The sequence below is a fragment of the Larimichthys crocea genome, chromosome XX, assembly GCF_000972845.2.
Source record: "Larimichthys crocea isolate SSNF chromosome XX, L_crocea_2.0, whole genome shotgun sequence".
NCBI classification, from domain to species: domain Eukaryota; kingdom Metazoa; phylum Chordata; class Actinopteri; family Sciaenidae; genus Larimichthys; species Larimichthys crocea.
Genome location: NC_040030.1, coordinates 5,503,248 through 5,515,961, shown reverse-complemented (window position 1 = coordinate 5,515,961; position 12,714 = coordinate 5,503,248). Strand labels below are relative to the sequence as shown.

General features: G+C 42.4%; 1 protein-coding gene across 4 annotated transcripts in view; it reads left to right on the top strand.

Moving 5' to 3' along the window:
* Positions 1–2,710: 2,710 nt before the first annotated feature.
* dennd5b (DENN/MADD domain containing 5B) overlaps positions 2,711–12,714 on the top strand; it is an 84,734-nt gene continuing 74,730 nt past the window's right edge. For 3 of the 4 annotated variants that reach the window (XM_010748304.3, XM_019257640.2, XM_010748303.3), the window contains exon 1: positions 2,712–3,287. In XM_010748304.3, coding sequence (XP_010746606.1) covers positions 3,179–3,287 — 109 coding nt within the window. In that variant the 5' untranslated portion in view covers positions 2,712–3,178. Of the gene's footprint in view, positions 3,288–12,714 lie in introns of all 4 variants that reach the window. The other variant, XM_019257639.2, reaches the window with a different exon arrangement.

Sequence of the window (12,714 nt, the reverse complement as noted above, 5' to 3'; positions counted from 1 at the left end):
CAATAGCAGTTGTTATATTGACACTTGTATGTTTGAGTGTTGAATTAGCAACTTGAATACTGTGCCTTCATCGTCTGGTGTCATACATTTCAGCAGTTGTGATAGCAGATCATGGCTTTATTTTGGTTGCATATCCATCACCATTTTTTTTTTTTTAAATCTTCAGAAAACACGAAAAGGTATGCACTGTATGTCAGTATATTAGGTGGTTATTAATGGGTTGTTTTACATGGTGTAAGCAGTAAACACCCCCTGAAATTGATCAAATACCGCTGAATTTGTACATTAAAATTACGTTAAAGTTTCCTTTTAAGGTGCAGATCTATGGGTGGCCTTGTTACCTTGATGGAATATATTGAACGGTGGGTGTTCTGTGTTAACTGAAGAGGATTTAGGTTAAAAACTGCTATTAAAAAAAGTGATCAAATACCATTAACACAACTGCTGTATTTTCACCAAATAAATAAACCATTATTATTTGGATTTCTTTATAATGATCCTATTTGATCTTATAATAATGTAATGATTGTTTAATGTTGAGGGTAAATCCATCTTCACTGAGTTTATCATCTTTTCATTTACGATAAGGATTTTTACTCGAATGTTTAACAACGGTGATGTATGAAATTTAAGGCATAAATGAAAAATCAATGATGGGAGACCAAAAATCATCTAGGCAAATCTTTGGAGAAGAGATTGCCACCAAACAGGTAAAGTACTGGGAAACACCCCTGAAATGCAAACTTATTAAATATTTATTTATTACAAACAAAACGAGTATAGACCAAAGTGAATACACACAACACAAACAAACACAAATGTGGGCACGAGTGATCCCATGACACACACACACACCACATATATATATATAATAGATATATATAGATATATATATATATAATATATATTATAAATATATAGATATAGATAGATAAGATATATATATATATATATCTTGTCAATAGTCTGTATTTCTATAGTGGTAATTAATTCCTTGGTCTTAAATAGGAGGTCCTCCGAGTTCAAAATTAGTGAATGCTAGGTAAAGAGAACAGTCCATCATTACTTTAAGACAAGGAAGACAGTCTGTAAAATAACACTTTGAATGTAGCATCATGTGCAGTCACAAAACCATCAAATGATATGATGAAACTGGCTCCGACCCAGGAAAGGAAGAACAAGAGTTACCTCTGCTGCAGAGAAGTTATGGTCTGATGAATCTGATCTGTGTTTTTTGGTGAGGCACAGAAGAAGAATGGATGATATCTGCATGTGTGGTTCCAACTGTGAAGCATAGAGGAGTTGTAATGGTAAGGAGGTTTTTTTCTGGTGTCATTGTTGGTGATTTAATCAAAATTCAAGGCACAATTAAACAGCAGGGCTACTGCAGGGACAGGCCATCCAATCTGGTTTGATCCCATCATTTCTTTTCAACAGGACAATGATCCAAAATCACTTCCAGGCTATGTAAGAGCTATTTGGTCAAGAAGGAGAGGGATGCATCACTTGGCCTCCTCATTCCCTTGACCTGAACCCAGTGAAGATGAAAACCAACCGTACTCATAATCCCAAGAATGTGCAAAGCAGCCATGAATGCAAAAGAATGTTACTTCTAGAAGGCTAGAATCTAGAATATAAAACATATTTTGCTTTGTTTACATTTTTTTTGTTTCTCACATAATTGCGTTATTTAATAGTTTTGATGGCTTCAGTGTTAATCTACCATGGAGAAAATTGGTAGATTAACAGAAGGTGTATTCAAACTTTTGACTGGTACTGTGTGTATTTTTGCAAAACTTAAAAATATGTCTGAAAATAATACTTATCAACATGAATCCAACATATTATGAGATAAATTGGCCTCTTTTAAAATATCCACACAACACTGCCAACAGGCTACCAATAGGCTACGGGTGCAATCATGTGAGCTAGCACAAGAGGTCGCCCTACACGTGTACAATATATGGAGCATAGACCCATGCTCCATCTTTTCTATCAGCTGGAAAGTTATTGACATGAAAAACTCTGAAGACACCTGCACTAGTTACAGTAATGTCTGTTTCATTTTATGATATCATTTACAGACACGTTAGGGAACTGTGCTAAATATTACTGCTGACATGTTCACAAGATCTGGGACCATCTTTTTCAAATCTGAAGCAAACTTCCTTTTTGAGTCACTGTGTCTCTAACCTGCGTGGCAGTCATTTGGAGTGTCAGTACTGTTTTTGTTCTATGTGGACAGGTGTATTACATCATGCCTGCGTCCAGTTATTTATAGAATAGGTGTGAAGTGTAAGCAACTATAAGGGAAATAAATAACTAAACTCTTTGCAAAAGATGAACTGGCCAGTGATCTATAATGTGGTATATTTATTACTGAATTCATATCTCACTGAAATATGTGCAACAGAAATAAGGCTACACCAAGCAACCACCATCAAACAAATCTTAGCTGATATTCTCTTTTTAAATTTTTGATGTAATTAAATTCTTAATTATAATAATATACTTCTGATCTAATAATCAAACTAACATAATTAAATGTAGTCAAAACATTGAACCCCACAGTTTGTCTTTTATTGTGTGTTGACATATTTTTATTTAACACATTATTTTATATAATACAGCTGACTCTACCAGTACAGAATCGTTACGCTCCTGCACCGTGATGACGTATGTCAGCGTATTAATATGTGTTACAGCGGCCGCGGCTGCGTTTGTTAGTGAAATGAGACTCGGGTTTGAGTCAGACGGTCAGTCAGTCACTTAACAAAGCGGCATAAACATATGACGACTTTCTTTCATATCGTTACACAAAGGGAATAATTTCGGCCCTCGTGTGTGAGTGAACAGGACCGAGTGGACTAGGTTTGAATATCCCGCCCTGCCAGGCTGCTCCGCCGAGCTCCACCGAGGCGGAGATTCACAGCGCTCTCCCCTCCGGCACAGGCAGCAGTGTGTCGGGGAGCTCTGCCTGCACGGTTCACTGAAAGCGAACTATCGCTGGAACAACATTTCAACGCGACTTCTTTGTAGAGCGAAGCTTTTATTTAAAAGCTGGAAAGTTGTTTTCCAGGGTCGAACATTTATTCTAGTTTTGCCTCTTTTTTTTTTCCTCTTTGAGATGTGTCTCACGGAGAACTAGGAGCGGACAGCGCTGCACACCGTAGCCGGGATGAGTGGGAGCTCCGCGTTCACCGGCGCGGCGCCCTGCCGCTTCGCCCATTACTTTGTTATTTGTGGGATAGACACAGAAACTGGACTGGAACCGGACGAATTAGCAGGTATGTGCTTTATTTTGTGGCACCTTGTTGGTTTTGAAAAAATACCTCAACAGACCTCCAGCTGAACACAATATTGTTTAAAAATATCCCTCCAGCACCATGTGGACAGAGTTCGGCTACATTGTAATGAACTAAACTGACAAAGCTGTCAGTCCTCTTATCTAAAGTCCTCATGCACACTATAAACCAACATGGTTGTAAATAAGAACACCAGCATAAAGGTTCAGGCAGCAGCAGCATGAACTGGTGTCACCTGAGGTGGACGTGGTAACCGTGAAACATCAGCAGTATGTTGTTTCTAAACGTTACAATCTGATTTAAAGCTTCCTGTGCTCTGCTGTTTGGATCTGAACGACACTCACTTTGTGCAACACACGCTCCTCTCTGGGTAGGATTCCTGCTGTTGTGTTTATTCATCAGAATCAAAGCTTGATGTCTTCTGGATATTTGGCAGTGGTCAGCTGACACTCAGTCAGTCCAGCTGTGTTTTGTGTTGCAAGTGTGTTTACACATTAGATACGTTCACTCATTGGCTTCACTTATTTACTGTTCATGTCACTGCAGACTGGAGTTACTATTTATCAGACATTCTGGATGTGCTTCCAACACCAAAGTGGGTTGCACACTATGGAACAGAGTGTCCGGGCCAAAGTTCAGAGTAGCAAAGTCTGTGTGTGTGTGTAAGATTGCACATTTTTGGCCTGATGTCATCATGTGGACTTGAGTTCAGATGTGTGTGTGTGTGTGTGTGTGTGTGTGTTGCCGTTGCCCTCAGGCTGTAGCAGGTCCCTGATGTCACACTGATAAGCTTCCACTGTACTGGGCCCATATGGCCTGCTGTCTGCTCTGCTAACACCAATCACCCTAACTACATCTGCTGTGTGTGTGTGTGTGTGTGTGTATTTTATGGGACAAGTTAACTGTCAGTGAGCTAAACTCAGGCTGCAACTAACGGTCCCTTTTTTCCCCCCATCGATTAATATGATTAGTTGTTTTGTCTATAAAATGTAACTCGAGGAACACACGTCTGCACACTGCTGAGAAAACTAGATTCAATCACTTCAGTTCAGTCACTATATCAAGTGTGCAGGAGTTCTTTCATGTGTTTTTCCAGCTGCGCCTCCCTCCGGTTTAGTTTTTTTTTTTTTTTTTAGTCTTCATTCAGCAGCTGAGCTGAGCAGTTTTCCAGAAAGTAATAGAGGAATTTATTTTGATCCAACCCCAGGCAAACGCACACAAAAGACAAAGTGTGTTTACTGTAAAACAAACATAAAAAAGTAATTCACCCAATCCAGAAGCAACAAACACTGACGGCGCATGAGGCTTGAATGATGCCTGTAAACGTCTTTCAATCATAAAGGCTCAGCTACAATGAATGTTTCTGTCACACATGATCAACAAAGCAGCCCCGAGTTAAGAGTTGATTTTTCAGTTCAACGTAAACCAACGGCAACAAGCCATTCTCAGTTTCCTTCTTTCATTTTTACTAAAATTGCCGTGATTTTTTTCTCAGACTTTAAAATCTATAATCATTGCATATCTAATTGTAGGTCACAAATAAGCTGAGTGGTTTGATCCAGCTCCTGTTGATGATCGGGTTCAAGATGGAAAAAGAGAGCACATAAACATATACTTCAAATCTATACATTCATAAAAAGCATGCAGCATCTGTGACTGAAGCTCAGGGGTTTTTACATGTGAGCCCACAGACTGAAGACGCACCGTTGTTTGATGGATGTTGATGCATCAACACAGTACAGCGCGTTCCAGTGTGTGTTGCACTTGAGGCAAACTGTGAGCTTGATCTGGAAAACAACAGGAAAAAACACACAAGTTGATCCATGTCCATGAATGGTGAGTTCAGATCCTTCCATTTGTCTGAAGTGAACATAAATCAAGCGTTAGGAGAACGTTATATTCCTAAACCTCGTCCACCCCCATTTCTTTATCATCTGCCTCCACCCTTCCACACTTCATTGGACATCATTTACAATTCTGATGGGGGGCCTGTTGCTGTCCTCCCCCCATGGCCATGGTGCACCATCATGGAGACAACACCAAATGCTACCACGATTGATATCAACATGTTGCCTTTGGTACTCCACAAACCTCTATTTATTTTGTCAAGCACATGGCTGCATCTCAGTGTACCCACATACTCTACCCTGAGTTGTAGGCAGCCATCATTGCAGTGACCCACATTAAGCTGGGTTCTATGCCTTTGCTTTTTTTAGGCTGCCGTTCCCCTCCTCCCTGCTCTTTGTGTGGCAGTGTGGCCTTATTTCCCTCAGCCCATTGTTCTACCCAGAGGGCCAGACTTCCTGTAGACCTGCCTCGGGCTCCTTCATGGTTTACAGTGCAGTCTCTCTATGAGCCTACTTTCTACACGATCATACAGTATTTAACTCTGTTATAGATCCTGAGCTGTTTGGTCCCAAGCTGAAATGCCAATTAGCTAGTTTAATACCTCCCACAGAGACACTTGCCCCATACCATGCCATTGAGCTTTAGTGGTATAAATACACCCTGGCTGGCATACAGATCTTGAAATAGTCCCCACATTCTAACACCAGATGCAGTTAGGGTCAGCAGCATTGTAGAGTTGAAAGGTGAGAGGGGCTAATTTGGGGAGGGAGATGCTTGGCGCGCCAGTTGTAGACGGAGATACGAAGTCAATGTGTGTGTACCACTTTGCTGGAGAGATGGCTGCACAGCAGTGTGCATGCCAGACGTAAGTCAACCAGACTTTATTATCATGGTGATGGTTCCAGGCAACAACAAACCAGGGGCCAGAAAATGACTGACATGACAGTAAATGCGCTCTATAAATAAACTGGACTTGACAAGTGTTTCTAATGTTGACTAGAGAGGGTGGTAATGTTTTAATGAACTCAACCACTAAACGCATACATCACTAGATATCACATGGGATTTTGGTTATGGCGATGCAACTTCTTAGTTGTGAATACTGCATGAGGCCGCATTCAAAACAAACAAGGCGTTGCGGTGGTGTGGGGTGCTGCTGAATGTAAGCGCCATGAAACATTCAGAAAATAACTTTATTTCTCTGATTCACCGACTGTCTCTGTACCAACACTCCCTTTTCTCATTCACAACAAACACAGACCAAAGGAAGCTTCTTTGTGGTAATATTTTGTCGCATAGACTGTGAACCAGGCAGATTTAGAAGCTGGGTACATGAAATAAACCAAGTCAGAACACAACGGCTAGAGTATCAGAGTTTAGAATGGATGGTCTCAATTTAAGAGACATTTCTGACTGGATAAATAATCAAGAGAACACAGGTTTTGTTTTTCTTAAACTTGATTCTCTTAAACTTTTCTTTTTTTTTGACAAACCACCGCAGCCTAAACTGACTCCCACCATTCAGATAACTGGGAGGACTGGTGTTTTTGCTGCACTGCCCGATTTGTTCTGAATCAGCCGTTACAGTACATTTAGCTTAATTTCATTAAATATTAAACCTTAGTTAAACACATTTAACTCCTTTAATGCATGTAGTGTTGTCGCTGCAAACTATCTTTGATCCTCACACAAAACATGAGGAAAGATGCTGTCAGATTGCATTATGGGAAGTGCAGGATCTAGGGTTTTTGGTGTTTGAAACCAAAAGTCAGGACATGTCAGCCTCTGCTGCCTGGGTGTTATACTGGTGAAATGCTGATTAAAATATTGTTCATCAGTGTGAGCAAATGATCTCTTGCTGAAACTTGTAGTGATGACAAGGAGCGACATTAATGAGGTGTGACAAAGCAAAGCCTTCATGCTTGTTTGTATGGTTACTGATACTGCATGCATGAGCACACACAGATGAACAGTACGTGCACACACACACACACACACACACACACACAGTGGAGGCTCAGGCTCTCCTGAAAACTACAGATGCTCAGTTTCAGATCTCAGTTGATCGGGTCTGTCAGGTGTTCAACTTGCGAGCACAAGACTTTCTCCCCCCTCCTCTCTTCTCCTTTCACGTCCTCCTCTTTGTCTCCATCCTTCACACGTCCCCCCTCTTCACGCCTGGATGTCACCCACTGCTCTCCCACACTCGTCACTGGATTTAGACAGACTGTTGTCGGTGCGTTTATCGCAGGTCAGTCACTGGCTGTAACCCACATGAAAATGAGTTATCATCACCTCAGGGAGAATCGGCTGAGCTGGTTAAAGCGTGGGGATTAAAACTCACCTCCGGTTTCTCGCAGGTGCAGAGCAGTAAAGGTTTCCCCTTCCTGCAGTTCAAGTTTCAACATGTTTGTTTCAATGTGAATGACTCTAGTAACAGCTAGACTTCAGGCAGGACTTCATTTAACAAATTCAACTCTTAAAAGATTTATCAAATACTTGCTGACTTCTCTGATTTTGTGAATTTGGTTTGATTGATAGCTAGCAATGTTTGCCCACTTTACACTTTCTAGTCCAAGAGTTAGATTATGTTTTTTATGGTCAGACTTAATTCTTACTAACCTGATGAGGATGTCTTTGTTTCCTGTCAAATGTGAGCCTACTGCTGACTTCATCTCCTGTAAAGTCTCAACAGCAACAGTCCAATGCCAACGCATAAACTGACATTAAGCTGGGACAATTATTACTCTTGTGCTACATAAAGTATCTGCTATATATTCTGCGTTATCCATGTATCCATGTTGTTGTCATGGAGTGGACCTGAAAAAATACGTAAAACTGGCTCATTAAAGGCATTTTCTGTTTTATTTATTAGTGCTCTGTGCATGTTTAACGTTGTCCTGCTGTTGCAGCCTTTATGTTAATCTTATTCGAGTGAGAATTTTACTAGGTCTGGTCTGTCTGAAAGAGGCTGTATTTTGGCAAAACACTATGCAAATAAACTTGCCACTGGTCTCATGAGATGAATGCGATGAATTCATAACCCTGAAACACACCTGTATGCAGCTTGTAAGCCATTTTAATGATGATCCTCCTCTGGGAGGACTTACAGCTACAGCGGGCCAGTCTCACCATGTTTCTGGTTATCAGTATTCAGTGTGTTCAGAGAGCCTCTTGCTGCCACCGGGCACTGGGAGGTCAGCCAGTGCAGCTTTAAACATGACCGGAGCATAAAGGTGTGTGTAGGCCGGGGCTGAGGTGGAGCGTCCTGCAGCAGGACACAAAAGGGATTTGAGCAGTTAAAGCTCCCTCTGGCCTGGACCATCTGTCCACACACAGACGGTCTGAGAGTCAGGCAGCACAAAGGCTGCACGTTAGCACTGCCCACTGATGTATGCTAATAATGACAGGGACTAACAACAGCGGCGCATTCCCCTGTTGACTTGACACGCTAACAATAGTATGCCTGGATAATGGGCAGATGATAGTGTACGGCATGTCCAGTAAAAGAAAGTGAACCTTTGTCCTTTTCTTTGTCACATTGTCATTTGTTTTTCTGGATTTCACTTTTGACATGTTTTGTTTCACTGCAGATTCTCTCTTTTCTTCTCTCGTGGCTCATCAGTTCTTCCTCCTCTCTTCCCCCTGTAGTAATTTGGTCCATCTCTCTGAGTTCTGTGCCCCACTCGCTGCCTCATGCTCGGTTAGCTCAGCCGGGCTGCTGTTAAGCCTGTTAGAGTAATCCGTTCAGACAGTTCCTCCAGGCTACACTGAATGCATCACTGTAATGTAACACACGGCCAGGCCTCACCACTGTGTCCTCCACACACGCACACACACTGATGCTCATGATTCCACTCTCCCCAGTGTTTGATCAGCGGCATCCTCCTGTCTTTCTTCATAAAGCCTTTCACTATAAGTCGGCTTACTAATGGCTCTTGTTGTTTTGGACATGCAATCATTTTGTAAACAATTTTAGGACAAAGAAATGGCGTCCATCACATGGAGTTCATGTTCCTAAACAAACAAAATAACAAATCTCTCTAAGAAAGTACAGAAAAACAGAAATAGAGTCCACATTGAGCCTCTTGAGTTTTGGACTGTCCGACCATATCTAAACGCAGATGACTTTTATACTGGTTCCAAATAGCCATAAATGAATCTGGGGTAAAAGGCATGTCTTTGTAGTCTTGCCATATTGAATCCTGCATGGTATAAAGGTGCACAACATCAGACAGGTTCTCTTTTAAGGCATTCATGCCATTGCACTCCATTGTACAAACTAGAGGTCATGGGAGCAGTTATGTAAAGAATATCACAGAGAGAAGCTTAAACCCCATCTACTTTTATACCTGTGCACACCTGGCCACTGGGTGGGTAAAAAGGGCACGAACTGTTTTGGAAAGTTGTAAAATTATTAGAAACAGTCAACTCCAGATCACTTTGTCATTAAAAAGCTGTGGGTGAAGATGCTTCTAATGCTGTTAGAGAATCCCTTTGTAATTATAGTTGCCGTATAACTGTAAAATGTTCCCATTAACTGTGTGCCCGACCAGTGGTTGACACAAATAACTGCTGCAGAGACAATAAAGGGAAGGAGAAGAAACTAAAGCAGACAAGACCAAAAACAGCATTGTCATTGCATTGTCAGCAGCATTTGTCGGCTGCTTCTTCAATGTTTCTTCTCGCTTTATGAACTTAAGATAACTCTACAGACGAGAAGCTGTTTCCAGGCAGGCTGTAGTCTTTGGGCAGGAACTTGCCTGACTGTGTGGGGGTGACTGACAAAAGACTTTTGTTGCCTCAAGTGCACTCTGCGAGTTGAAGTTGAAGATCCTGACTGAACCTGCCTGCCTTACAACATGTTGAGTGTCAGGATGTCAGGTCTTATCCCAGACCCTCACAGCGTAGCTGAGAGTGCCATGTGCTCGCTGTCAAAGTTCAAGGGTTGATGCATGAGTGAGGGGGGGCATCAATGATGGATCATCTCCCTCTGGGAGTCAGCGCAACCCAACGACCTTCAGATGATGCTGCTAGCTGTTGCTGACTGGTCACATCCCTTTGCAAACGCCTCTCTGTCTCCGACTGCAAAGTGAGCAGTTGATCTTGGGAGGTGTGAGGAGCCATTTCACAACCCCTCCCTCAGAGTGACCTCTGACCCTGAGCTCCATATGTTCTGTCACTATGGGGGAGGAAGAAGACAAAAGAACCAGGGGAGCCAGGGGGGTTGTGGTTTATCAGAGGGGCCTACACTATCTGTTGGAGCTAGACATGACCATGGAAACTGAACATCACTGCCTGTTTTTGTCTCTTTTTTTTGCATTAAGAAGTCTGGGTTCTTCTAGCAGCCACTTCAAATCATTATTTAAAAAAGGATAGCTGAGTACAATTTCTGACACTCTCTGCTTGAAGGCATTCATAGTGACAGAAGTAAGTAAAACGAGCTTGCATCCTCTGCTTACCCTCTCAACTCTGCATGGGATTCATGGACACATTTGCAGATTGAACCTATGTTCATGCACTAGAAAAGCAAAATGGAAAAGGTTGTGCTCATGTGCAGAACATGTTTCAGTGTTCTTGCATTATCCAGTTTAGTATTTATAGAACCACGTGAGGTATATCAGGGTACTATGTTGTAAAAGGTTATTAACCCATTCTTGGTTATTATCCCAACCTGAGGTTCTATCTCAGAATGTCACATCACATCCTTCAGGCTCTCAAGGGTATATATGAAAATGTCACTGACATTTCTCTAGCCTGTATTCCCTACAGGTAGCCTGTATTGTTCACTGTTTCTCAGCTAGACCTCGGCAATATAAAATGCAGCTCACACCAGGAAACGTCATCATTTTATATTGCATTGTAATTTTACACCAATCAAAATTTTAGACAAATTGGGTTCCATGGCATGAGATTTCTATTTCTATTTCCCAGGTTTTAACCATGCTGCTAAAAACCTGGGCGTGGTACTAGATGATCGTCTTTCTCTCTCTGAACACATTTCCTCCGTAGCGAGGTCATGTCGCTATGCATTGTACAATATTAGAAAAATCAGACCGTACCTGACCCAATATGCCGCTCAGCTCCTGATTCAGGCTACAGTCAGCTCCCGCCTCGATTACTGCAACTCGCTCTTGGCTGGCCTACCTGCTTGCGCGATCAAACCTTTGCAAATGGTCCAGAATGCCGCAGCGCGACTGGTTTTCAATCAACCTAAAAGGTCACATGTCACCCCACTCTTCAGCGACCTGCACTGGCTGCCTGTAGCTGCCAGAATTAAACACAAAGCTCTGACGCTAGCCTACAAAACCACCTCAGGATCTGCCCCTGCCTATCTCAGCGCCTTACTAAAGGCTCACGTCCCGACCAGGGCGTTACGCTCCGCTCATACAAACCGTCTAGTTGTACCCTCGCCTCTCGCAAAGCGAGGTCACTCTAAACTCTTCTCTGTGGTCGTCCCCAAATGGTGGAATGACCTACCAACGGCTACTAGAACAGCAACATCCCTTTCTACCTTTAAAAAACTTGTAAAAACCTTTCTGTTTCGAGAATGCTTCCCTGCCTAACAAAACTAACAAAACTAACAACTATTCTGTGCTCCTTTACACCTTTCTCAGCTTATGTCCTCCTCTGTAAGTCGCTTTGGATAAAAGCGTCTGCTAAATGCAATGTAATGTAATGTAATGTAATGAAATCCTGAACGTGAATCCTCCGCTGTTTTAGCTCTGCCCTCTCATCAACATTTCATACACGAGCTTGAGAGATTATGTGTGTATTACGAGTGCACACAGTAATCTTGGAGATGCATTGAAGGGCAGCCATTTGTGAAACATAATGGTTATCTTTTTTCAAGAATCCTTTGAAGACTCTACAGGTAGCAGACCTCAGTACAGACACTGTGGCCCGTCTCTCTCGCTTCTTCCTCTTCACTGAACAAAGCGCTTCATGCTCAGTGAACAGAGGACAACAGGCCTCTTCTATTGACCTCCCCAGAATCGATGTACTTGTCTATGAACACCCAGGATGGCTGATGTACACTTAACTATTACAGCCTGTATCCAACATTAACAGTCCTTGTCTACTCAAGCGTTTCTACATATCTCATTCACCCAAGTGCTGGTGCCAATGTCAGCTATTCACATGTTCCAGGTTTTCAAGACCCCTTTCTATCCTATATGTGACAAGTATCTGATGAAACCCCCTTGGACTAGAGATGTCCAAGCCAAGCCTGAGAATTGGTTTGTGACCCAATCAGCTCAGTCCATAGGGACTTGGCTTGGGAACCGGAGGGTGGCTGGTTCAAGTCCCACATGGACCAAAAATATGGAAGGTGGACTGGTAGCTGGAGAGGTGCCAGTTCACCTCCTGGGCACTGCCGAAGTGCCCTTGAGCAAGGCACTGATCCCCCACAACTGCTCGCTGGGCACTTCTCAGGGGGGCTGCCCATCACTCCACCATCTCTCTCCACATTTGCATGTCTATGAGCCCTTGTACCTTGTACTGCATGTGTGTGTCTGGGTTAAAATGCATGTCAAAATAAAATAGGGTGAAAAAGGAATTT